The following is a 26,608-nucleotide window of genomic DNA, read 5'->3' on the forward strand; positions in this document are numbered from 1 at the left end:
GCAAGCTGGTATGTTCTGTTTTGTCTTGGCCACTAACTCTCTGAGTCCCAGAGATTAATTATCAATGCTCTTATGTTGAACAATAGATTGTGTAAGAAGAGAAACTATGAAAAACAGAAAAATGGAAAATTTCCAACTGAGCATTTTAAGTAAAAACTGAACCATTACAGTAGCTAAAAACTTTATGAAGACTGAAGCTATGACTGTTTTTTGCTGCTGTATGTTCAATAGAATAAAAGACATTTGTTAAACGTTTGTTGAAAGAATAAATCTGGGCAAAGCAGGAAGATTGCTTAAAGCCAGGAGTTCGAGACTCACTCTCCCTTACAAAAAATTTAAAAATTAGCTGAATGTGGTGGTGTGTGCCTATAGTCCTAGCTACTTGGGAGGCTGAAGCAGGAGGATCACTTGAGCCCAGGAGTTCTAGGCTGCAATGAGCTAGGATTGTGCCACTGCACTCCACCCTGGGTGACACAGTGAGACCCTGCTTCTAAAAATAAATTAGTTAAAAAACAGAAAGAATAAATCACACAAAAAATTGCCACTTCTCACTAGTTAAGATATCATTTCAGTTTACCAGAGATGAGCTCAGAGAAAAGTTGAGCACTTGACTACAGTAATGTATGCTAGCAGGAAAATCAGATAATTTTCCTATATTCAATATTCATTATTCTGTCTCACATTTATGTCTATCTATTCACATACATCAACCAACAATCTTACTGGTTTATATCTGCTTATGTTTATTCATTTTCACTAGAAGCACAAAAACCAGAGGATTTTTCCAAGACATCTGAACCTAAATATTTGTAATTAATTTTTATGTCAAAGAAATTTTTTTTTCATTTCTATCCAAAATGTTAGAACTTAAATTGCAGAAAGTAGCCAAGCAAACTTAAACATATTAGAATTTCACATTCCTGATGACTTGGCTTTTCTCTGTGGTAAATGATATAAATTCTAAATAAAGTGAGAAATCAATTAACTCTAAAAGAATTATACTTAATATTTGAGCTGTTACTGTATTCCAGTCACTGTTCTAAATATACCTCATGTGCAACTCATTTCCTTCACAATCCAACGAGATAGGTGCCATCATCCTCCAATTAGACAACTCGGGAGCAGAATGGTTAAGTGGCTCATTCAACTTTACACAGGTAAATGACAGAAAGAGTTGAACCAGGGAGTGTGACACCGGAGCCTCCACACACACAGTGCAATACAGCCACACAACAGAGACGAGAACCTCCATCACACTCCTGAGAAATTTCGGTCACTCGTATCAGAAGAGGCCCATCCTAACCAGCCAGTCTGCAAATTCACAGGTTTGTGGGTCCATGTTTTGGGCTGTTATTCCTGTGCCTGTCACTCTCATTAAAAGATATGTCCTTGTTAAAAATAAATATATATAAAAGAAATTATTTTTAAAATTAACGTTTGTATAAAGCCTTTTTTTCCTAATATACCTGATGCTATTTAAAACCAAATTTTTAAAAACTTGAGGTTTTAATTGTGGTTGTGTGCTGTCAAAGATAATTTAGCAGTTGACTTAAGGATTGATTCTTCTCAAAATAAACTATAAGATATGCTTTTTACTGTACAATTACCAGGTTTGTCAAATACAAACTATATCAAACCTATGAATCTCAGGTTCTTTATTTGTAATATAGTAGAATTAGGCTGCAATCTGATCTCTCTCATCTCTAAAATTCTATATTTCTACAATTATAATTTTAATAAAAGTAAACACTTTCTGGAAGATATGGTCGTAGCTGTTGTCCTTGTACACAGAACTATTCATACTGCAAACAACCAGGATACACAGTAAAAATTAGAAACAATTGCAGGTTTTCAATTACTTTATTTTAGAAAAACAAAGGTTTACAATTTGTGCCATAGGCAGAATATCATGAATTCAACAAGTTAGTAATGCAGACTTTCAAAAACCTCTATAGATTAGTCCAAAGTAGAAAATTATTTTTTGCCCACTCTTGGACTCAGACACATTCAGAAAAAATATATATTTATAAAAATAAAATGTCAAGCCTAATCCCACCAATTGATAGTCTTAATATCCCACACTGGTTTATTTGATCATTTAATGCATAAGGAGTGTTGAATGATTTTTCCCTGTCCTAACTCCATGTCGTATGAAGCAATGATGAAAATATCTGTTACTTTTTGCAACACCAAAATAAAAAGGTCCCAAAGCAAAACACACACAAAAAGTCACTAACAATATCCACTAAACAATAACAGTACTGCTAATTTACCTGCTCATATAGACCCTTCCTTCAATCCCCCAGATATTTGGCATTTAAATGTTATTTCTAAATCAGATACCAGGAAGCAACTATGTGAGAAAGAAAATGAAAATTCTAGGTCTAATACATGTTAAACAAGTTTCAGGTAATAGTAGCTGAGAAAAATATTGATGCACATAATGAAACAAAAAGAATTGCCAGATATAATGTGGTGCACAGGGTACTCGATAAAAACATGCACTTTGTCTCGCTGAAATGTCCTTAAATATTGTCTGAGCACCAAATTCTGCAAAAGCAAGGATCTAGAATTCTGAATTTTAGAAGTTATAAAGAGAACTTCACTGCAATTAAGAGAAGGCAAAAATTCCAACTTCCTGAAGGACCCCATTATTCATATAGAGTCATGACAAAATTTATCATGGAATTAGAATGATACCTATGTTCTTCCACTAGATTCACTTATTAAGAGATCTGTCTTTATATGGAAGTAATGTTTCACGGAATGAAACTAACATTCATAGTAATCTCTGATATCACATTGAAGGGAATAGCATACGAGCAAACAAATTTTAAAATCTGTTTTGTGAATAGTCTGACAATGTAAATAAACATCTCCCAAAGTAGAGAAGAAAGCAAAATTTTAATACAAGAAGAAATAAAAATTATTCACTTACAAACCACCTACACATTTTGTTTTCCCAACAGACACACTTTAAAAGCACAAATAGAATATAAGGCAAACAGTACAAAGCTGTGAAAAGGGTGGCAGAGAACTGAGGCATTCATTTATAAACAACATCACAGAATATAAACGAAGATCATATTTTGTGGATGTTTGCATTCACACTGAGCTTTACTCTTTTTTTCCTATTAAGGTCTTTCATTTACAGATAATGATCAACAAGACAAAAATATGTAAATGACTAACTATAAATATGAAAAAATTCAATGACATTTTCTATAACTATTTCCCCATGTCACTGACTGCTAAGTTTTCACTTCCTTACTAGGCTGAGTTTCAAATGAGGCATCTGTACTCATCTAAGCTTTTCACTACTGCAAAACAAGCTTGACTATTGGGAACATTAACATTTATCTTCCCAAGAATCACTCATTATTCTTTGGAGAAGAATCTACTTGTTAAATTAACAGCATTTATCTCTGGTTTCCACTTAATATCATTTCACTCTAGTAGTTCCTGAATTTTGGACTGCATATTTGTTTCATTTCCAAAAAAAAGAAATATGGAGTGTCAAACACTAAGAATAGGTATTTAATTATTAAATACTAAAAGAGTACATGGATAAAATAAAACAATCACTAGTAATTCCTTAGTACTTAAGATGCAAGTGTCCCTACAGTCTTGATTAGTATGGCATTAGAAACAACAGAAGGCTGTCCTTGATGACGAAATCCCTAAACAACGTCAGTGTCCAGACCATGAATTACATATTTTTTGACCATGCATTACATTATTTTTTAATAAATGTTCAATAAAATTCTTTACAGTGGAAAATTACTCAATGAATAACCACTCAAATCATAGTTGCCTAATATAAATTCTAAACTTAGCTAAAATGAAGGCCTCAAAAATAATTTATCTACAATAAACATACCAAACTGTTACTTTAAAAAAAAGAGTTTTTAGACATTGCTTTGGAAAGAATTCCTGTATTAGTTTATAGAAGATGAGAGGTCACCTGACGAAATGGGTGACAGAACTAAGAAAATGGAGAAGGTAACTGGCTGATGTCTTTTTTTTACACCGGATGTGACTTGTCACTGGACATGCTAATGTCAGTCGTTACTCCTTATGAAGCAGACACGGACAGGTCTACAGCATTACATAATAGATGTGTCAATAAACTGTGTGTGTCTGTGGGTGCATACGTACGTATTCTAGAGTAGAAGTTACCATGAAGTTTACACACCAGAAACATAAAAATATGATACATACCACTTTTCAAAAAGCAGAAGATTTTTATCAAAGGAAATGTTAGAAGAAATCTCAATATATAAAATAGAAATAAAATACTAGGCTGTTCTGGCTAAAGCAGAGTAGGATTAATAGAGACCCTTCCCCAACCTACGATGACTGATGAAATACCTGTTAGGAGTATTCCAAGGAATGGGCTGAAACCTCTACTCAGTAAATCCTGTTCATTTTGCGAGTCAATCACAAGACTTTTTTCCCCATTATCTAGGCATATATGAAAATTTTATGATAATGCAACTGAGTATAAAGTTAAAAAGTAACATTTCTTCTCCTTTAAAAATAACTAACAAAATAAAACCACTATGCTATATAAAACCACATTATTTTTAACCTCATAATCTTGATACATGGAAAAAGTTATTAGTTCTTAAAGTGCCTAAATTTTAAAGACTTAATTTTGTCCATATAAATCTTGTCCAAAATATATGAGGGAAACAGATGGCAGCAGGAGAGGCACTATTTTTCTATATCACACATGTATCTTCTACCTGACTGACCAATTTAAATATTCTGCCCAAGAATCTTAACTTTTTGTCACAGAATATTCAGATAGAGAAACATGCAAATAGAATTGTCCTGTTCTAATCACAAAGATCAGGTAAATTTTGATGGAGTGCTCTGTGTTTGTTTCAGATAAACTGTTCATCTCTTTGCTCCAAACACTTCCCCATGTATGGAGGGACTACTTTAATCCATGCAGTTGATATTAGCAAAATACGAATAACATGTTCTTTTCTGTAAAGATCATGATTAAATGTCTAAATTCAATAAATAGACTCTTTAATAATTTGAAGTCCTATCAAATATTTTATAGTCATCAAGTCTCAATCTTTCTTCTTTTCTAATACATCCTTGGGCTCCTGCGCTGTAGGCACTACAGATCCTCCACTGCTGGGCTCCTGCTGTTCTTTGCTCTCTTCTACCTGTTCTTGGTTTTCATTTTCACTTTTAGACACTTCATATCGTTCTTCTATATAACCTCCATCTGTGTCGGCTGTGTAGATTCCATAGCACATGATACTGATGACACCCAGTGGCAGGCCAAAGAGAAAGCAGCCCATCAGTGGTGAGCTCTTGAATATAGACTGTGGAAAGAGAATTAAAACTCAGTTCCCTTCACATGTAATTCTGATATATATAGCATGAAATGAACTTGAAACCACTATAGATTTCTCTTGTTGCTATTCAGCTTGTTTTTAGTTCCAATGAATCAATCATTTCAGCAGTAACTACCATGTGAAAGACACTGTTAAGAGATATAATTTCTATATGCACATACATAAGCATGTGTGTGCAGAACCAGCTATTAGCAACAGAAAAAGACATCCACTATTCTACAGCCTTTCCTAAAGACACTGACTTTTCTACATTAACCACAAAGGTCTCTTTAAGGTGCTTACTATGTGCATCCAGCAGCTTTAGAGTTGTTTCCTGAACTACAGGAATCTGCTTATGGAGAAGGCTGGGTTATTTACCACAAAGAAGGTACACATATACTCTTTTCACATGACATTTTTAATATTTTTTACTTATCTGGTTAGTAGTAAAACTTCATTGACTAATTTCCCTCAATTTACATACTGTCTTCATAGCTCCCAGGAAAGTAAAAGTAATTTTAATGAATAGGGTTTTCAACTAGAATATACTGCATGAATTGCAATGATAACTCTTGAGAACACAGACAAGTTCAAAGAAAAAGATCACTTTGGATTGAGATAATAAAGTTTCACAGAATAAAGGTGTGTTTTAGGTAGGAATTTAAGGATGAGTGAGAAGGAGGCAGGATATGGGACAAGTGAGCACCAGGCAATTTGCACTAGCAAAAGCTAATATTCAAAAACCAACGAGGAAAATACTTTAGATGGACAGAGTATTCTGATGTACACCCCTGGAAAAGGGAAGGAAAGTGATCAAAATCGATTATATTAGTAATATTAACTGTGTAGTGGAATACAATATAGATTGGAGACTGGGCAAGTGGAAGTATGGAAACCAGGTGAAAGAGACCAGCAGCTAGACAGAATGTGATTAGGGCCTAATCCATGCTCGTGGCAACATGAAAGTAAAGCAAACTGAAGAATACTATGCAAGGAAAAAAACAAAGAGTCCCAGAATTTACTTCTAACCAAAAAATGTTAGCTATATTTTTATGATTGCTTTGGGCCACGGTGAATGAAAATGCCCATGTAAGAGCTCGAGAAGGACAACAGGAACTAAGTTTAGGGCTCAAACAAATTTAAGAATTCCTCTGCTGTCAAGTTGATTGACAGTTAAAGCTGGGAGAGGAAGAACAATTTCGTAAGAGTTTCAAGCGAGAAGGTTCAGACCCAGGGACTGCAAAGGGGAAAGGGAGGAAAGGGATGCTGAAAAACACTGAAGAATGGGGCAGGAGCAGGGGAGTAGTGATACTCACAGCAGCACGGAAAGGAGAATGTCAAGGAAAGGATGCTTCAAAGAAATCCAGGGGAAATACAACAGATCTAATTAGTTTGACAGCGTGAGCATTAGTTTGATAGAGTGAAAGGAAGAGGAAATTAGAATAGCAGAAATAATCAGGTGAGAGGTGACAGTGAAGAAAGTCAAGGAAATGTATTTAGAAAGTATAATTATAAAAACAAGAGAGACGGGTAATTAGGGGCAGACATGTCAATTCGTCTACCACTGTTGATATTCTACTTACATATAACAACTGTGAATAAACACTGGGACAAACAAATGAAAGTAAACACTGTTAGAAAGGATTTGATCCATCACATTTTAATTCCACTTTTAAAGTGTTCTATAAAAAGAATAAAAGAAAAAAAAAGGAAGGAGAGAAGAAGGGAAGAAGGAAAAACATCTGTAAATGATCTTAATTATTTACCAACTAGGGAAAAGTACAGAATTAACACGGATGTTTAAAATTGTAAGATCTAAAATTTTATTTTGACTCCTGCAAAATAAAAAGTGACTTCCCAGCACACATCATTTTCTTTTAACAAAAATGACCAATTTACAGAAGACAGCACGTAATGGAACTAAAAATTTCATATTATCTGCACTTTCAACAAATCATAGAAATTACTAAGTAAAAACTTTACATGGCAGGTTGCAGAGATAAAATCTTTTAAATTATACTATCAAGTTAATTGATTCTGAATTTTAGTTTTAACTCATCAATCATATAAACAATGAGAAACAATTTCCACCTAATGAATATATTTTCTTAAATACTGACTAGTCATATCCTGCAAATTAAAAAGACATATTTTGACCTAATCTTTTCAAATTCAGATTTTTAACACAGCTAGACATAACCTATATCTTCTTCATTATCAATGACATAAACTGTCACAACTTACCACAATAGTAGATTTGGCATCAAATACTATCCTTTTCAATCTCTGCAAAATGCTATCACCTCCTTGGGCCTTCAAAAAAGGAAAAGAAAAATAAATTATTTAAGTACCATTACTTCATTTACTTGGTGTTACATAACCTTACAATTGCAGGCCAAATGGTTGACTTCAAAATATTACATAATCACCTGAAAAGGCCATGTGGTAAACATTTACTGTGTTGTTTTTTGTCTGTGAAATGTCCAGCATTCCTCCTGCCTGCTTGTGTTAATTCACCCTGATTCTACTCTAAACAATTCCTCCTCCTCTATTCATAACCCACACAGCTTGGCTGAAGCTGACCCACCCCTGAGTACAGCCTAACCAGCTTTTGAGTTTAGCTGGGACCGCAAAACCAGAGCTGCTGCAGGATACCTTTGCTACTGTGCAGGGACAGCCTCCCTGAGGATGAAAGTGCTGAAGGGAAGAGAGTGAAAAATTCCTGATGAAAATCACTCAAATCCTATATTCGGCCATACCTGCAATCTGGCTCATTTTTTAAATTTCCAAGCTCTATGAGACAATAAAATCTGTTGTTAAACAGTCTGAGTTGCATTCCACTAACTTAAAAATAGAAGGCTGATTATTTATATAGGTGAGAGTTTCATTTCAACAAATTATTTTCAAAAATATTCTTAACTATTTGATTGTTTTTCAAACTTCTTCACCTTGACTGAAAGTAGTTATGTTTGTTACTCTGTAAGCAAATTTTAAATAAAGTTTGTGTAAAACTGAAACAACTCTCAAAAACTAGTAATTACATTTCACAAAAGCAATGAAGGCACTTTCTTTTAAATTTTATCCTAGTCTATTGAATTAAGATGCATGCTGGTCACAACCTGATTGCGACTTGCGGTGGTTTCATGACTTTCTAATATAGGTTGCAATTCACAGTTTGAAAAACACTGCAGTTAAAATTTATAGAAAAAAATAGAAAATTAAGACTATTCACTTATTTCTGAGAAATATTTTATAGGATTAAGTCTAGAACTCTCCACGGGGGCTTTTACTCTCAATAAATTTCCTCATTTCTTGAGAAATTGTTATCTTATTTGCAGATTTTCTTAGAAAACCAATCCTAACAACTTAATCCAATTGTACTTTTGGACCTAGAAACATACTAAGAGACAGGCAAGTTCACTATTAAGATTACCCCACACAGTGCAGACTTCCTAGCACCCCTAAGCCTCAACCTTAGCCAACAGCACCTCCCCATCACCATGACAACCAAAAATACCCTCCAAATAACCCATAAAAGGACACTTCCATCTTTTGGCAACCTCTGCCACAGAAGAACTTTCTGTATCTGGGAGAATGTACCTCTACTCTGCCTATAATTGGACAGAAGCAATGTATGGAGGTCCGGCCCTCTACTCTGGGTGATGGCCAACTATTCTTTTCAGAATCACAAGTAAAGAAATTAACTAGTTTCTCCTCTACCCCCTGTCCATCATCTCTTTGAAACAGAAGTGAACAACTTACTTCTACTGTGCCATCCAAAATGTTATTAATAAACTGGACCATGTCTTCAACATTCTTAATCTGTCTATCTAGCAAGAAATATTGCTGGTTTGAAGTATTCAGTACAACTACAGTTGGGACTGTCAATTCACTGAAAATATAAAAACAAATCAAAATATACATTAAACACAGCAATAGCAAGTATTCTGATATTCATTTATATCTCAGTAGCCATAATTATAGAAGCTATTTAATAAATTTGTGCATATTTTATGGTAGAAAATGATCAAATAGACCTAGTATTTACATGTATTTTATGCATTCATGACATACCTTTTTAATTTGTTTGATATTTCTAGGATACGCAATTCATCTTTAAGTCTTTTCAAATTATCAAAAATCTCAAAAAAATTTTATAATATATGTATTGAAAAAAATTCCTATGGGTGGTCTGCACAATTCAAACTTATGTTGTTCAAGGGTCAACAGTCCCTTTAATAATTGTATAGATACTTTTTTTCTCTTGATTCTTCATTATATCCTACATCTGGTACTTTAATCTTTGGCAAATCCTCTTAAGTTCTTACTGAAATGAGAGGGATAATAAATGAAGTAAGGTGATGCTACATTTCAAGATTTAGCTGAAGATGATGAATGTTACTTCAGATTTGTTAAGTTCACTCCCTTCCTCGCTCAGTGTTCTTACTTAGAAAATAGAAGACACCAAAATAACCTAATACATTGCAATAACAAATGAAGGCATTTGCTACATCTATGATACTAAGCAAAGCTAGAGAAAACCAAAGCACAGCATCATGTTGTTAAGCTTCCACTGGGCCCTCAATGAGGCTAAGAGTTAGTGTGTCTCTAGTGAGATTTCCCCATCTTCATTTAGAGACTAGCTTATCTCTCTAGCACTCTCCTAAGCCCAGTTTTCCTACTACCTGTCATACTTGCTATTATGTTCTGCCTGAAATACTATCCCTGTGTTCTTCATTCAGCTAACTTCTCACTCTTTAGACATTTTCTTAATTATTGCCTCTTCCAGAAAATGTTTCCTGAGCCCTTCCACCTTAGTGTGCACTGGGAGCAGGTGGCAGGGTGGCAGAGGTGAGGATGGGAAAGTATCTCTATCCCAGCCCTGTCCTACATAGATCTTTTCATACAGTTCTGTAACTAACATCTGTGGTCTTATCCAGTGGACTACAAGCATTTAAAGAAAGGGACTCTATTCATTTTTCCATCAACGGTGTCTAATATAGTGTACAACATACAGTAAATACTCACTAAATGTTCACTGAATAGCGTGGCTTCTTGTTTCACATTTATTAATTCAGTACAGGGTTTGGTAAATGTTTTCTAATATCAGTCTTGTGAAGTGGCAAATTAAATCTCTACATCATAATTTTAGATAAAAATTATTTTAAAACTACATATTTTCCTACAAATTTAGTCTACTCAAATTCTAGAACAATTCGTTTTTGAATGCTAAACATTTTCTATGTAATAGTCTTTATATAAATTTTAAACAGATAAAAATTTTAAAATTGCGTATTTTCTTACAAAGTTAGTCTATTCAATTCTAGAACAATTAGTTTTTGAATGCTAAACATTTTCTATTTAATAGTTATATTGCCCATTAAAACAGAACTTCTCAAGGTATGCATTAAGTAGAAGCCATGAAATTTACACGTTTTGGAATAATGGCTTCTCAAAATACTAGAAAACATTAAATCAGGAGATAATTTTTTTTTTTTTTACTATAGACCAATATTAAAGTCAGTAAGTTCCAAATACAGAATTGGAAAACTAAAGTAAAATATTTAATGGGAGAATATCTGCATCTGAATATGTCAACTGTTTGCGGTTTTTCAGCTATTTAATCCTTCTACCTGTATCTCAGAAACAAATTTAAAAATTAATAGATTTGATAGCAAAATCATTCAGCACTTTACTTACTCCATCAGCAAGGTATTTATGTAGTCATTTCCATCCATGTGGCCAAACTGAAAATCCCTAACCACCAACAACCAAAAATAAATAAATAAAAGGAGAGGGGGTGGGGAGAGAGAGAGAGAGAAAGCTCATTAAATAGCAAAAAAGTAAATAAAACAATGAAGTTAAATTTAGGCCTCAGTAAGCCCAGAAACTGTAAACATCTCACATGTAAATCATATACAATAAATACTGCTAAAAGTGTAAATTCTACTGGCTTCTGAGATACAAATACACGAGTAGAGGAAATTCTAAGACATTTCTACTTGGTTTATGCATATTTAAAATTCAGGGAAATATCTGCTATTCTACCTGAAATATGTTTAAGAAAAATTCCTATTTTCTCTATAAAAAAGGACTAATCAGAAGACGCCACATACTATGTAAGAAAACTATACAATGACCCATCATTAGAAGATTCAGAATAGGAAAGAAATAATAATTCAATAATAAAATACATTTATATTGACTGTCTTTTTTTATGATAGCAACAATGATTCAGCATAAAGTAAAAATATATGTATTTCTGATGCCATTTTTTATTTGGTTATTCTTTTGAGTTTCTGTTAGAATAATTATCTGCCTATCTCTGACTTCTGATCAGTCATTTATGTCCAATTATAAGTACATGTGCATATTTTATTTACATAAAATGCATCTCAAATCCTATCAAGAAGCAGGTATGATACAAATTATAGATCAAAGTGTCTCTTTTTTTAGCTTGCAGGACATACCATCAATGAATTTCAAGATCCAGACAATTCACGCTAAAATGCAATGTGCTATACAGTAGTCCCCCCTTATCCATAGATTCACTTTCTGTGGTTTCAGTTCCCCATGGTCAACCATGGTCTGAAAATATTAAATGAAAAATTCCAGAAATAAACATATACATAATTTTTACTATACTGTATTGTTATAATTGTTCTATTTTATTATTAATTACTGTTGTTGATCTCTTACTGTACCTAATGTACAAATTAAACTTTATCATAAGTATGTAGGTACAGACAAAATTATGGTATATGTAGCATTCCATTCTATGCAAAGTTTCAGTCACCCACTGGGGGTCTTGGAACGTATCTCCTGTGGCTAAGCGAGGATTACTGTTATTTAACTTCACTTCTTTGATTCACCTCTAAAAGCATGAATACTACTAAGTTTGCTTTACTAAATTACAAAATGGTATTAAACAAAAATAAAGGAATCTCTCAGAATATAAGCACCTACCTATGGAAGAGGTCTCTGTAATCTCTTGCAACTTCCTGGATAATTGACTTCAATCTGTAGAAGAACAAACATATGAATAGTTCATCTCTGCACTTGAAAAACATAATTTTTCAATGATAGTATCTGCTGTCTTACATCTAATTGCTGCAGGAAAAGTAAGATACCATATCAAGTCTATCTAAAGCCATATAGTCTGAAATGAACATCTGAAGCTTAAAACTATATCAAGGCATTATACCTGGTATGTTCAACTGATGTATTTTTCTCATCAATAACTGCAAGAGCCACAAGCTTTCCTGAAATAAAGAATGACACATCTGAATTCAATCACCCTTATTACACAAACTGGTCAATTATCGCTTTAGTTCTGAGTAGGAAATTAATAAAGTATTTCTAGAATTTAATTCCAATCACCCTACATGTTGTATCAAATTAAATCAACATATTATGGTGTATGTTTGTAGAGTGAATCAGTGAATTAGTCAACTCCAGTGACAAATTCCCTTCCACGTCCCACCCCAAAATATAAATAAGAATAAATATGTAATAATTTATACACTTAAACAGTATTTTTTATACCAACTTACAAGCTTGAATTGTATTTTTTCCTTACACCCTACAAATTGACTAAGATAACTATTTTTTCAAAGGCTAAAAGCATAGGAAATAAGTTGATTAAAAACAAGTTTGCTAAGAATTACTGTAGCTCTAAAACAATGGTCTAGAAGAATAAGAAAATGATTTTTACATGGCCGTTGACTTTGGTACCATGGTTCAGTACTTGCCAGTTATAATATGCAGAATTAAACTGACTCACATTTACTTAACCCTAAATACAACATAAAGCATATGTATCCTGATATCTTCTAGGAAGCCGGCATGATGTAATAACCAGAAGAGTGGTGTTAGAATCAGAAAGCCAAACACTGCCATCAGGCAGTGTCTATCATGTTCTAGGCACCATACCAAGCCACAGGGGAACAGGGAAGTGCCTCAGTAAACTTCAACTTATTTCCAAAAACTAATATATATTTCATAGAGTTATTGGGAGAGTTAAGTAAGATTAGATGCACAGAAATATGGGCATAAACCTGGCTCAGAGCAGGTACATACATGTAGGATTAAATCCATAATCTTTCAGTATTATCCCAGCATTTTAATGCTGCTTCTAATTCCATGCTGCTTAAACACCTGTCTAAATTCTACACAACCTTCAGTCTTCTAACTCTCTGATGAAAACAGCTGACAATGACATCTACCTTCCTGAAATATCTCGTTTGCTATTCTTTTTTTGTATTATATGCTTCTTTAATTTTCAAATGGTTCATGAGTTTTTTTCAAAATGTCTACAACATGCAGAGCATTCTCCCATAGACCAACAGGATTCTGAGAAACACAGACACAGTTTCTCACATTTATTAATTCAACAATTATTGAGTGTCAAATAATGTACCACACACTGGGCTGGTTCCGAGGACATGGTGATGAGCAAACACAGACAAGGCTCTGCGCTTGTGAAAGCACAACACAATAGAACTGGTAGACATTTTCATCAAATAAATGTCCCATTAAAAATAAGAATAAGCTGCTATAAAAAATTACAGCATAAATTAATGTAGTTTGACGAGGTCAGTGAAGATTTTCCTAAGGAAGCAGTATTTGGCCTGAGTTTGATGGAAGAATACGAATTAACTGAGTATTTCCAAGCAAAGAAAAAAGTATGTAAAAACGTGCTTTGGTGCAATTGGCACAGCCTTTTCAAGAAACTGGTATCAAGCAAACCTGGGTAAAAATGATAAAATAATAGTAATAACAATAAAAGAAACTAAAAGGTTAGTGTGGCTCAAGAAGGAAGAGTGTGAGGCTAGAGTGAAATGAGGCTGGAGATGTAGGCAAGAGTTAGAACTTCTGAGAAAAGACATGAGGTGTCTGAAGCCGCACAGCGTCGGGAGGCTGCTATGGTGCTAGCATCAGGGGACAGGTGGGGGTGAAGGGCAGGGGCACGACCACAGCTGATGCCTAACAGGGGCAATTATGTCAGACACATAAAAGAACACTGCCACAGCACACTTCTGTTTCCAAATTCATCTGGGAAAAGATGTGTTCAGTTGAGCCAAAGCCACCTGTTTTAATCACCTCAAGGTCATGCTATTTCCTATGATTACTATACAAAGCAAGACTACTATATTCCTACATTTCCCCCTCTTCCTTTCATGTGAGTCTGAAAGAATCAAAAAGTCTGGGCACGGTGGCTCACGCCTGTAATCCCAGCACTTTAGGAGGCCAAGGCGTGCGGATCACGAGGTCAGGAGATCAAGCCCATCCTGGCCAACATGGTGAAATCCCGTCTCTACTAAGAATACAAAAATTTGCTGGATGTGGTGGCGCACGCTGATTCCCAGCTACTTGGGAGGCTGAGGCAGGAGAACTGCTTGAACCAGGGAGGTGGAGGTTGCAGTGAGCCGAGATCACGTCACTGCACTCCAGCCTGGCGACAGAGAGAGACTCTATCTCAAAAAAAAAAAAAAAAAAAAATCAGAAAGTAAAACCACAGTCTTTGACACTGTCCCCGGCAACTTCCAATAATGAGCTAATACACAGCTCCTTCTGTAAAGATAAGCAAAGGCAGAAATATCACTAGACACAGAACATTAAAAGCAAGCTCAGGAACAGAACAGAAATATCCCCCAAAACGTTACAAACAGGAGAACATGTAAGAATGTCTCTAATTTTTATTAATTAGATTTAAGAGTAGGCGATCATGAAGAGGAAACCCTATACCTATTACTTACATTAAAAAAAAATAAGTCTTGAATAAAATGTTCTCATTGTTTTACTCAAAAGCTATACTTTCATCCTACTTATCATAAAGCTATTAATGGAAACAAATGTGGCACCAATAACCAATATTTCTTATTTCTAATTTGCTATAAATTTATAAAACACTTTCTCCTAAAACTTACAGTTAGCTTCTTATAATTTTTATAGTTTGCATCTGAGACCATATAATCGGCTTCTTATAGCTTTCATTTTTGTATTCGTGTTTGTGTTTGCGTTGCCTGTCATTTCCAACAGCGTAACTTTAAGAAACCATGCCAATTTAAGTTACATTTTTCCCTTTCACAGGTAAAAGCAGGCCTTATAAATAGGTTGTGCTAGATTTTATTTTAACTCCTATTACAAAATCAGTTCTGAGTACAGCTTCTTAGTTGGTTATTTTTCTCACTCTCTTTTTACCCAGGCTTTTTGTTTTCCTTGTCACCATCAGTTCTATTAGAAAACCATCTATTTAATCACTGACCCACATGCAAAGGTATATCTTCTGGTAATATCAGTTTACGTTCTCATAAAGAACTGGCATTCAGATCTAAAATAAAAAATTAAGTTGAGAAATCGAGCTTAAATTCATTTCCTACAAAATAAGATTTTTAAATAAAGAAAAATCATGTAACACAATGGAGACTTGTACATATGCTTGTTACCTGTGTCTCCAAGTTCATACAAGAGGAAGCCATCCATAGCAAGGTAATTCTGAAACCTTTCCCTGTTGATCCATGACGACAGATCACCATCTTCATACTCTTAAAACCAAGACAAAGTTGACAAATTACAGTATAAATATGAATTTAAGAGTTATAATAGCTTTAATCTGATAATAGGTATAAAACGCCTGACAGAGAATCATACTTCCATAAATATTGTTTTTAGGAATTTATTGCAAGCATACAATCAAATGTACAGAAGGATTAATGCACAAAGCAATCTTCATTATAGCATCATTAAAAATAGCACAAAAATAATTAAAAATAAAGGAAATAATCAAAATATCCTAAATTGGAAATAATTTAAATAAATTTTGGTATATGTCGACAAAGATCATTTATAAATTTTCAAAAAAAACTTATAATTGAACAGATTACAAAACAATATGGGTTACAATACAATACATAACAGTATAACTGTAACTTCGTAAGATAAAGTATGAAAAGATAAACTCAAAGAATGATAAAATGAAGTCAGTTATTCCTAAATGGTTTCCCTGAATCAATGGTTATACTTGGGTCATGGCACTACAGGTAATTTTTATTACAATTTCTTTGCTCTCCTCTCTTTATGATAGTCTTCCTAGTTTACAACTCTTTCTCAAAGGTACAACTAACACAAACACACATATAAAATCACAGTACCTTAGCTTTTTTCCAATATAAAATAATTCCTCTGCTAAGCAGATAGAAAATATAATATCTAAGAGAAATATTACATCCTAATTAGAAATGTAATTCTCAAGTAATTGTTGAAAATTATTACAATTGCATAAAAAAGAAGGTGATGTAAAGCAAATGTCTATAAAAGCCTACCAATACATCTGGTTGAAGAATGGATTTTAATGACCTCTTGAAAGGTATGCTTTTTCTTGCATTGCTAAACAAAACATTTTCAAGTTATCAAACCCATAAAATAAGTGATGCAATGCAAATCTCAAAGAATTTATTGATTTAAATTTACAAATTAGGAAAATAAACATAAAACTAGAAATTGATTACTGGGCCACAATGTCCACTGCATGCTAAAAGCAAATTTTCTACGAGATTGCATACAGTGATCAATTTGAATTTCATTCGAAAATAAACTATCCCAAATATCGCAAGTTCTCATTTATAAGTGGGCGGTAAACATTGGGTACATATGGACATAAAGATGGGAATAACAGACACTAGGGAGATGGGGAGGAGGACAAGGGCTAAAAAAAACTACCTATTGGGTACTATGCTTATTACCTGGGTGATGGGATCATTTGTACCCCAAACCTCAGCATCATCCAATACACCCATGTAACAAACCTGCACATGTAGACTCTGAATCTAAAATAAAAGCTGAAATTATATATGTAAGAAAGGAAATATACTCCCAAGTCCCTATTCCAATGCTTCTAAACATTAGCAACAATTAAATATTTAAATAAGGATTCAAAGTAAAGCCTTTGCTTTGTCTGAATGTTTCAGGCAGGTTCTAAATACCGCTGCAGGTTAGAGAAATGGGGCCTTTACAATACCTACAGAAACTTAACATCATATTCCTGTCTTCCTTAAGCGTGGGAGAATGTATCTGGAACACTGAGCTATAACAGGGGGATGCTTTCCTAGGCAGGCTCAAAAACCTGATATCTGTTTATATTTAAATATATTTATATTTAAACAGATATGATCAGTGTTTTGTTTTTTTTTTAAAGGAAGAAACAAAGTGCCTCTCTGAATTGCTAAGAAACACATAGTGGAATAAGAACATGAGATTTGAAGACTGAATTTTTATATCATTGATTATTTTATCCTGGAAAAAAAAATATCTTTAATCCTGTTTCTTTATCTGTAAAATGGTAAGAATAGTGATTTTAAGGGAATGTTGCAATGATCAAATATAAGATCACATACATTAAGTGCTTATTATATGAGGAGTACTGCAAGCAAAGAGCAGGTGAATAGACTAGGTGTGGCTATAAATTATTTTCCTTCTCATATTTTCAAATACACAAGTTTCTCTGAAGTTCTTTTATAAGCCCAATGTCTAATACAGACATTCAATAAACATCCAATTAATGGATGGCTGAATAAGCATATGATAAACCTGCTATTTAATTACACATCTGTCTCCTTATCTAACATTCTTAGCTATATCCTTTGTAATCCTGGGGTATTAATCTATCTGCCTTATTACCTACCTCACAGATTACTTTGTAAATAAAATGAAAATGTCAAGTTAAGTATGTAGATAGTACCTTTTATATGACAGCATAAGTGTGTAGTTATTATCTATAGAAACAAATAAAATTCAGCTCTCACATTTATTTAAAGACAATAAAAATCAGAAATGTAGTCTTATGACTGTCAAAACAATTAAAATGCTACTTATAATAAAACAAATTGTTCCTTAAGTCTTCTACTCATTTGAATTATTTCAGCAATTCAAACTCTACTGCTCTCATCTAGTCCTAGGTTCCTTTCTGTCACATAGAATTCAGTAAGAAAAACACATTCTAGAATATTTCTGAATGAATGGGTGTTCCCTATCTGGCCTCCAACATGGTAACCACAAGCCACAGGAGCCCACCGAGCACTGAAACACAGTTCGTGAGAACGAGAAATTGAACTTTAAATTTTATTGAATTAGAATTTAGAATATTAGCAGGAATGCTATCAGCTGAGTCTGCATTCACTTTTGCTTTTGAGTGGCTTTGTGGTGGCCTACAGATGTCGAATTTCACTGCTTCCCTTGAAATTTAAAATATCCCCTGTAGCCCCTGTGAGTTTGCTGCACTGCCCTAGGTCAGAGCACGGTTTGGAAAACACGAAAGTAGGTATTTCAAAATACCAAGGAATGATGTCAGTTGTTGTAGCTGCATGTGGTTTATCTAAAAATAAAAAGTCTACATTTTGTAAAGAGATGCGTAATATAAAGCACATGGTGATGAAATGCCATTACAATTTGCTTTAAAGCACTTCAGCAAATTGAAAGTTGAAGTTGGAGCAAATGTCATGATGGGCAAAGATCTTCGTAAGTGTTTAACTTCGGTGATGGGTATGTAGGGCTTTACCATTCTCTTTACTACGATGTATGTTTGATATTACAATTACAATATTTTAAAAATAGACCAAGCATTATGCGTCAATGAAGAAATGCTGAATAGCAGGTAAGCAGTCATTTCTAACAGCTAAGGGGAAATGCCATTAGGGAGGGATACACAGGGGCTTCAACACTATTGAACACGTGTTATTTCTTCAAGTCTTCTTCTGTATCTGAAATGTTACTTCAAAAAAATGAATTCTGAACATTTTAAAGTAATGTACAAAAATCACATAGAATTTATTCCTCAAAAACGCATATAATTTAACAAACAACAACAAAAAGAATGTTGTGTAGGTAAAGCTCAGAATAAAAATAACTAACAATTGTAAGTTGAAGGGTGAAAAAAAACCCAAAACATCAGTCATTCAAGTAATGAGAACTGTTATTCTCATTGAACAGTAGAAGCATTTACATAATCTTTACACCTAAGTTGTATAACAGACATTTTAATTTTAAAATGTTTTACATGAGTTAAAGATTTGGAACTTACCATCATAAACAAAGTAAGTTTCATCTTTGAAAACAAGCACAGCCGGCATCTCTTTTAGTGTCACATACTGCAAAAAATCAGAAGTTTAAATAACTTTTATCACTAAAAAATTCTAATTAGTAACTATAATTTCAAAAGTCTTGAGATACCAGAAAACTCAAACACACATAAAAATAACAGAAAAGAATGTCACAAACAGTTAAAGAGTACAGTCAATCCCAAACTCATCCAAGAAGTATATCTGAATCTTTTTATATATCCCCTTGTACAATGTCCTGTTTGCTATAGTAAAAACCATGGATTATTCTTACCTGATAACAGACTTAAACATCAACCAGCCTATTCAGGTTTAAGTCCTTCCCCACCACTCACTGGCTGTGTGATAATGAGCCACTTTACCTAGGGGAGTCTGCTTCCTCATCTGTGGAATAAAGACACTGAGACTGCCTACCTCACAGAACAATTAGGAGAGTTATGTCAGATACCATAACTGAGAGCACTGCTTAAACTGTAAACTGCTTCATAAGCCACTTACAGTAGTAATAAGGGATCATTCAGAAAGTACCAGCTGCTTATAGCTGAGCTGTACTTATTTTGAGAGAAAAATTATACTAGAAAACAAATATCAGAAGACAAATAATTTGAGTAAGCCACAAAGAATTATTACACGAACATGTTAATACTGAAAATAATGACAAATAAGTAAATGAGTAGATAATGAAGTAAAATAACAATAAAATAAAGACAGTTATCCTGGAAAAATTAAAAAGGGAGGGAGGCACATCTGAGGGGAGAGAAAATAATACAGAATTATTTGGTTACATTACTATTAAAAATGATATAGCACTATGAAAATAACAATTTTAAGGGCAGTGCAAGAGCTCTTAGGTAAAGGCTCTAATCAAGCATGCTCCATTCACCTGCTCTTGGCAACTCATCCACACAGATGCTTGGGAAGTATTTTTCAACATTCAGCACCTCCCTCTTTCATCAATATCCCTGAATAGTTCTTACTAGAACACAAGTGATACAGTCTCAAATCTTGCAGCCATCTAGTCTCACATATTCTGAAGCTCTCTTCCTCTCCCGTGTGTTTTTTTCAACCATCTTCTATTACTGTTACAGTCTGCATGTCAATCTCCTTCATTCATCTGTAAGTATTCTGAAATCAGAAATTGTCTAAATTCATCCTTGTACCCCCTTACTGCATCTCCTGGGGTTTTCATAAATACCCGTTGTAAAGCTAATGAAGCTCTGAAGGACAAACATTAATATTCAAAATATGGGAAGACCACAAAATTATGGGCTTTGCACTTATTTGAGAATCATCTATGGGAGTAAAACTCCTCATATTATTGTGAAGTAACTACTACTTCCCCTAGCAGACTTTTCCAAATACATCCTTAAAACTAAAAGAGATGACAAATATTACTATTTTCAGGAATAAAGAATGCCTAAACAAACTAGCTGAGAAGCCCAATTAAAAAACTAATAGAAGTAATACACAAATACTAAATATGCTCATGTAACAGATGCTGTATATATGCCCACCCAGGCCCTCTGGGTTCTAGGGATTTTGGCCTAAGACACCCCCATTGTTATATGAGGATTAAGATGGTGTCAAATGGTGCCAGCGCCTAGAACACAGCAAACCCTCTGGTGCACTCCAAGTGCCAACTGCTTGCAAAGCTTTGTAGATGAGGGCTTAGCATAAATTCTCATCTCTAATACAAAAATGTGGCTCACTGGACTTGGGAGACAAAAATGCATAAGAAGGTCAGATTCTAGTCCATTTTAATCCTTTATGTTACACTAAGGCGATCCAGAAAAACCTTTTGGGAATGCTGTCGGAGACTCTGATGGCAAGTGTGGCCTCTTTTTCTCATCTTACTCATGGCAGTGGCAGCCCGTCTGGAGCAGCTGCTGCGCGAATGCCAGCTGCAGCAGGGGAGGCGCAGCAGGGGCGGGGCTGCACGCTCCGTGGAGCCAGCAGGGGCCGGGAACAAGTGGGAGAGTCCTACCCGCTACCAAGTTCGTGGGGTGGGAGCCCCACGCTCCCGGGTGTAGCTGAAGCTGCTCAGGAGTGGTTCTGGACCCTGGCATCCCTGAGCTCTCCGGGGCCCAGAAAGCAGCCACCCCCACCCCCCAACCCCTGCAGGTTCACAAATGCCTATGCCTGCTCCTGCTCCCTGGCCTCTCCCTGCTCCCAGCGCCTGCTCTGATTTTGAAGCAAAGTTGTGGCCGAGCCTGAGTGTTGTCGCAACTTAGCCGGGTGTGTGTGGGTGCTTGGGGCGGCGCTGACGTGCCAGCTCCCACCAGTGCCTGGGCTTCCTCCAGACTTTGGACATTGACAAGCGTGGGAGGGAGGCTAGCTCCTCGGCATGAACAGCCTGGGTGCCATAGACAGTATGATGATGACGGCGGGAGTCAGACAGGCTCCTAGGCAGGAAGGGGTGGGTCCCCAGTAAAACCCCAACTTCAGGCCAGGGAGTGCCTGAAGCCTGGGGGCCATGCTACTAGTTCTGGGTGAAGTCCACGGCCTGGAATAAGAACTTCACTGATGACTATTCAGCCAAGTGGATCGTGCCTTTTCCAGGCCTGACTGTGGCCACCCATGGACCATTCAGCATGCACTTCCTCGATTCTGAGCACGTAAAAACCCCAGACTAAGCGAAACACAGACTTGTCCGGATGACCTGCCTGTGGAAAGGAGCTACCTACTCGGGTCTCCTAAGAGCTATTCTGTTGCTCAGTGAAGCTCCTCTCCGCCTTGCTCATCCTCCAGTTGTCCATGTACCTCATTCTTCCTGGATGCGGGACAAGAACTTGGGACCCACTGAATGGAGGGACTGAAGGGGCTGTAATGCAAACAGGGCTGAAACATACCCCCCAGTCACCATGTTGCAGGTGACAAGAAGGAGAGAAGAGCTGTAACTCTTTTGGGAGCCCAGACTTTGGGGCTCCCCAAGTCAGGGCTGTGACACACTGTAACACCCTCTTCAGGGCTCTGCAGTTCCTGGCGTCTCTGAGCTTTCAGGCACCATTGCGTTCCCCTTGTCTAGATGCTGGTTCTTGCAGTGGAAGCCACTTGCAGTACATCTGGTCTAGCCGCAGCCTCACATGGAGCAGGTGCCTGGAGCTGCCTTCCCCGTGGCAGCCAGCATGACTGGCTGTGCGCAGTGGCCAGATTCCAAGCTTGTTCACTCACATATCCCTTGCTGCTCTATGCCTGGCTCGTCTTTGGCAGGCACAGGATCTGGGCCGGTAGCATGAGCCAAGGGCAGCCTGCCAGGCTGAGTGGGTAGAATAAGCCCAGTGGGTGCAAGCAAAACCCAAGCAGAGGCGCCAGCGGCCACAGAGGTTTCTGGCTGGTGAAACGACACCCTAAGGATCCCGTGACATTACCTTCCCCTCCAAAAGTAAATGCATACGCATAAAATACTTGGCAAACCAAAATGGGTTTAAGTTGTCCAGAAACTGAGGTTCCTCCAGGAGTTGAAAATCATTGTGGGGTACATAAGATAAACATCTACATACATATTGCAGGAAGCATTAAACACCTACTTCGGCAAGTCTGTAATCTTAAAATCTTTAAACATTAAATCATGTAAAAGAAATGAAATGTTTCACTTACCTTTGTGAAAAATATTTCAATTTTTTTATAATTTATAGATTCAAAAGAAAAAAAAAGAAAAGCTCCCTTCATTTCTTTCATAATTCCCCTGAATTACTGCCAAATTCCTAAGGTCCCCTACTCATTCAAAGTTTCCTAAAGAGAAGACTATACTTGTGGTCTCCACTTTCTTACTCGCCATCAGTGTCTCTCAAACACCAATGAGGTTTTTCTCCCCATTACTCCTCTGAAAACCACCAACAACCTCCATGTGGACTCACATTGTGGTTATTTTTCTCTCATTATTTTCTTGATCACTTTGCAAAATTCTCACACAAACTGTTCACTTCTTTTAAAACACTTCATCTTGGCTTCCAACTCATCTCTTTTTCCTAATTTACTATTTCTTCTCACTTTCCTTTGTTGACCTCAGGTTCTGGGCCTACTCATTTCCTTAAAAAATTGCTTCCCATGTCTGGGAAGGTTCTTTTACATAGCCTTGACTTAACTCTAGACCCCTATGTCCAACTGCTTATTTGATGCTTAGATTCCTAATATGACATGCTGAATCAAATTAAAATGAATAATTCAAAGCACTTTTCACTCTCCATATTTTCAACTTCTTCCTTCTCCAAAATTCCTCAAGTTCATCAACCACCACCCCCTACCCAACTGTTCAAACCAAAACATCTAAGAGTCACCCTCAATTCATCCCTATTCTTCCATATCAGCAAGCTCTGACAATTCTATCTTCTAAACACAACAATCCTTTCACTCCTTCCCAACCCTCACTAACCATCAAGCCCAAATTTCTTAGATTACCGCAAAAGTTCTGTTGATATCTGTGGATCTACGCATACCTATCTAACGCACTCTGCGCTTAGCACAGAGTAATGTCCTTAAACAAGAACATCAATCCATGTTCTTCACCAACTTCAACCTCATCACATGCACTGCCATGACTTACAATGCCTACACTGCCCTCCACCCACTTCCCATCACACTGTAGGCACTACAGTCACATTGGCCTACTGTTTTGTTCCTGTATCATGTCAGGTGTGTTCTCATTTTGGACATCTGTTATCTGTTCGTTTCTGGCGTATTGTATCCACAGATCTTTGCACGGCTCCTTCATATCATGTAAAAGTCTCAGTTCAAGTATTTTCTTCTGAGACAAACATTTCTTGACCAATCAACCTACAGTACCCATCCCACTCCTATTTGCCCCAACTATTACACTGTTTTTTAATTTTTTAAATTATTATTACTATCATTTGAGATGGAGTCTCACTCTGTCGCCCAGGCTGGAGTACAGTGGCACAATCTTGGTTCGATGCAACCTCTGTCTCCTGGGTTCAAGCAATTCTCCTGCCTCAGCCTTCTGAGTAGCTGGGATTACAGGTGTGCGCCACCACACCCAGCTAATTTTTGTATTTTTAGTAGAGATGGAGTTTTAACATGTTGGCCAGGCTGGTCTCAAATTCCTGACCTTGTGATCTGCCTGCCTCGGCCTCCCAAAGTGCTGGGATTACAAGCGTAAGCCACTGGGCCCGGCCTTAATTATTATTACTATTTTTTTGAGACAGAGTCACACTCTGTCACCCAGACTGGAGTGCAGTGGTGCAATCTCGTCTCACTGCAGCCTCTGCCTCCCGGGTTCAAGTGATTCTCCTGCCTCAGCCTCCCGAGTAACTAGGACTACAGGCACGTGCCACCATGCCTGGCTAGTTTTTGTATTTTTAGTAGAGATAGGATTTCACCATGTTGGCCAAGCTGGTCTCGAATTCCTGACCTCGGGTGATCTACCCGTCTAGGCCTCCCAAAGTGCTGGGATTACAGGCATGAGGCACTGCGCCTGGCCTTTAATTTGTTTTTTCATAGCACTTATGATATCCTGTTTATTGATTTGTTTACTGAGGACCACTATCTCAGTTTGAGGACCCAAAAAAGACTGTATCTGCAACACACACACACACATACACACAAACACACACACAATAATCCACCACTTGTAAGCCAATTTAGGAGTTTGAGGTATCACTTGTCATCACTACTTTTATTTTAAAAAACAAGAAGCACTAATGTAAATCCCTAAATGCTACGAATCTGATGGTATTTATTAATAAAAAGCAATCTAATACCAGTAGTAAAGAATCAGCATGTTTACTCTTTCCAAACATATCACAGTAAATAAATCTGATATTAAAATCAATAATTTAATCAAGTAATAAAATCACAATTTTATTTATTAAATCAAGTAATAATTTAATAAATAAAATTGTGTCGTTAAAATCAAATTTTAAATATTACCTCAGGAACCACTTCTTCTGAGGCAGAAAAGAAGTATGTATATACAATCAATTCTGAAGCAGCATCTATGTATTTCTCCTATGAAGATACAAACAGAAAAGAGGTCATTGAAAAATATTAAAGGCCAAAATTCATTCCTCATTAAACAATGAGAGTTACCTTATGTAGTAAGAGTCATCACCGTAATGTGCTACCTTACATCCTCTTAGGTGAACAGAAGAAATGTAAGCAAATAAAATCGTTGCCAAGGCAAAGGCCAACGTAATTAAGAGCTTTTATCTTTCTGCAAATAAAGTTCATTAAATATAACACAAGTTCAATTTGTATGTATTCATTTAATTATAAATTAGACAAAATGATGGTGATGATTATAGGAAGGTATGTGTGTATACACACATACAAAGTCTGCAGTCTCAAAGACTCAGAATTTGAAAAAGCAACACAAGACTTAAATAACCAGGTTAATAACAGAAAAAAATGCTAAGGCAGGCAACATTTACTCACTTTTTACACACTTTTGTTTCATATAGGCAAACATGACAGAAGGTATAGAAGGAAGTGTTTTTATTATAAGAAATGCTTAGAATGAATGAAAATATTTCTAGTAAGTGCAGAGTAAATTCTGCGTTTCTAGTGAAGTCTTGATTATAGAGTAAATTACAATACATCTGTTTTTGTGGATTAAAAAAAAGTCTTACTTTCAAAGGTGATTCTCCACCTACATAAACGAAAAATACACGGTGTCTCTTCTGCATATGTTCAAACATTTGTTGACTTGGAAGTGGCCGAATTAGAGCCCTGTTGCACAACAAAACAAAAAACAAACTTGAATTATAAACTAAAGTACATAATTTACTATTTATACTATAACTAATCATGTCTCAAGTTATTAAGTTTCAATAATATATCAACTGCATTTTAAGTATATCACAAAATCCACATGAATATAATAAAACTGTGGTCCATGACTACTATTGCACATACATATAAAAGGTTAATATAGTACCCACAATTTAATCTATCAGTTTCAGAATAAGTGTCAAAACATCCATTCAGAGAGTACCATCATTACTAGTATTTTGATGGGCAAAAAGAGAAGTATTGTCCATTTAGAATCCTCAGCCTAAAACAAGACAATTCCCAAGAGAATTATTTTTTTCTCCCTTTCAAAAGATCATTCACAAAAACACTGTGAATACCATCCCAGGAATATATAGTACTTCATTAAGAATATTTGTATCTTACTATGTC

General features: G+C 35.7%; 1 protein-coding gene across 2 annotated transcripts in view; it reads right to left on the reverse strand.

Moving 5' to 3' along the window:
* Nucleotides 1-1,841: 1,841 nt before the first annotated feature.
* TMX3 (thioredoxin related transmembrane protein 3) overlaps nt 1,842-26,608 on the reverse strand; it is a 40,985-nt gene continuing 16,218 nt past the window's right edge. For both annotated transcript variants that reach the window (XM_003827284.6, XM_055102596.1), the window contains 10 exons: nt 26,056-26,155; nt 25,358-25,435; nt 19,435-19,501; nt 15,806-15,904; nt 12,562-12,619; nt 12,324-12,377; nt 11,058-11,114; nt 9,120-9,249; nt 7,602-7,670; nt 1,842-5,345 (listed from right to left, as the gene is read on the reverse strand). In XM_003827284.6, coding sequence (XP_003827332.1) covers nt 5,085-5,345; nt 7,602-7,670; nt 9,120-9,249; nt 11,058-11,114; nt 12,324-12,377; nt 12,562-12,619; nt 15,806-15,904; nt 19,435-19,501; nt 25,358-25,435; nt 26,056-26,155 — 973 coding nt within the window. In that variant the 3' untranslated portion in view covers nt 1,842-5,084. The remainder of the gene's footprint in view (nt 5,346-7,601; nt 7,671-9,119; nt 9,250-11,057; nt 11,115-12,323; nt 12,378-12,561; nt 12,620-15,805; nt 15,905-19,434; nt 19,502-25,357; nt 25,436-26,055; nt 26,156-26,608) is intronic.

Source organism: Pan paniscus, chromosome 17, assembly GCF_029289425.2.
Source record: "Pan paniscus chromosome 17, NHGRI_mPanPan1-v2.0_pri, whole genome shotgun sequence".
NCBI lineage: Eukaryota > Metazoa > Chordata > Mammalia > Primates > Hominidae > Pan > Pan paniscus.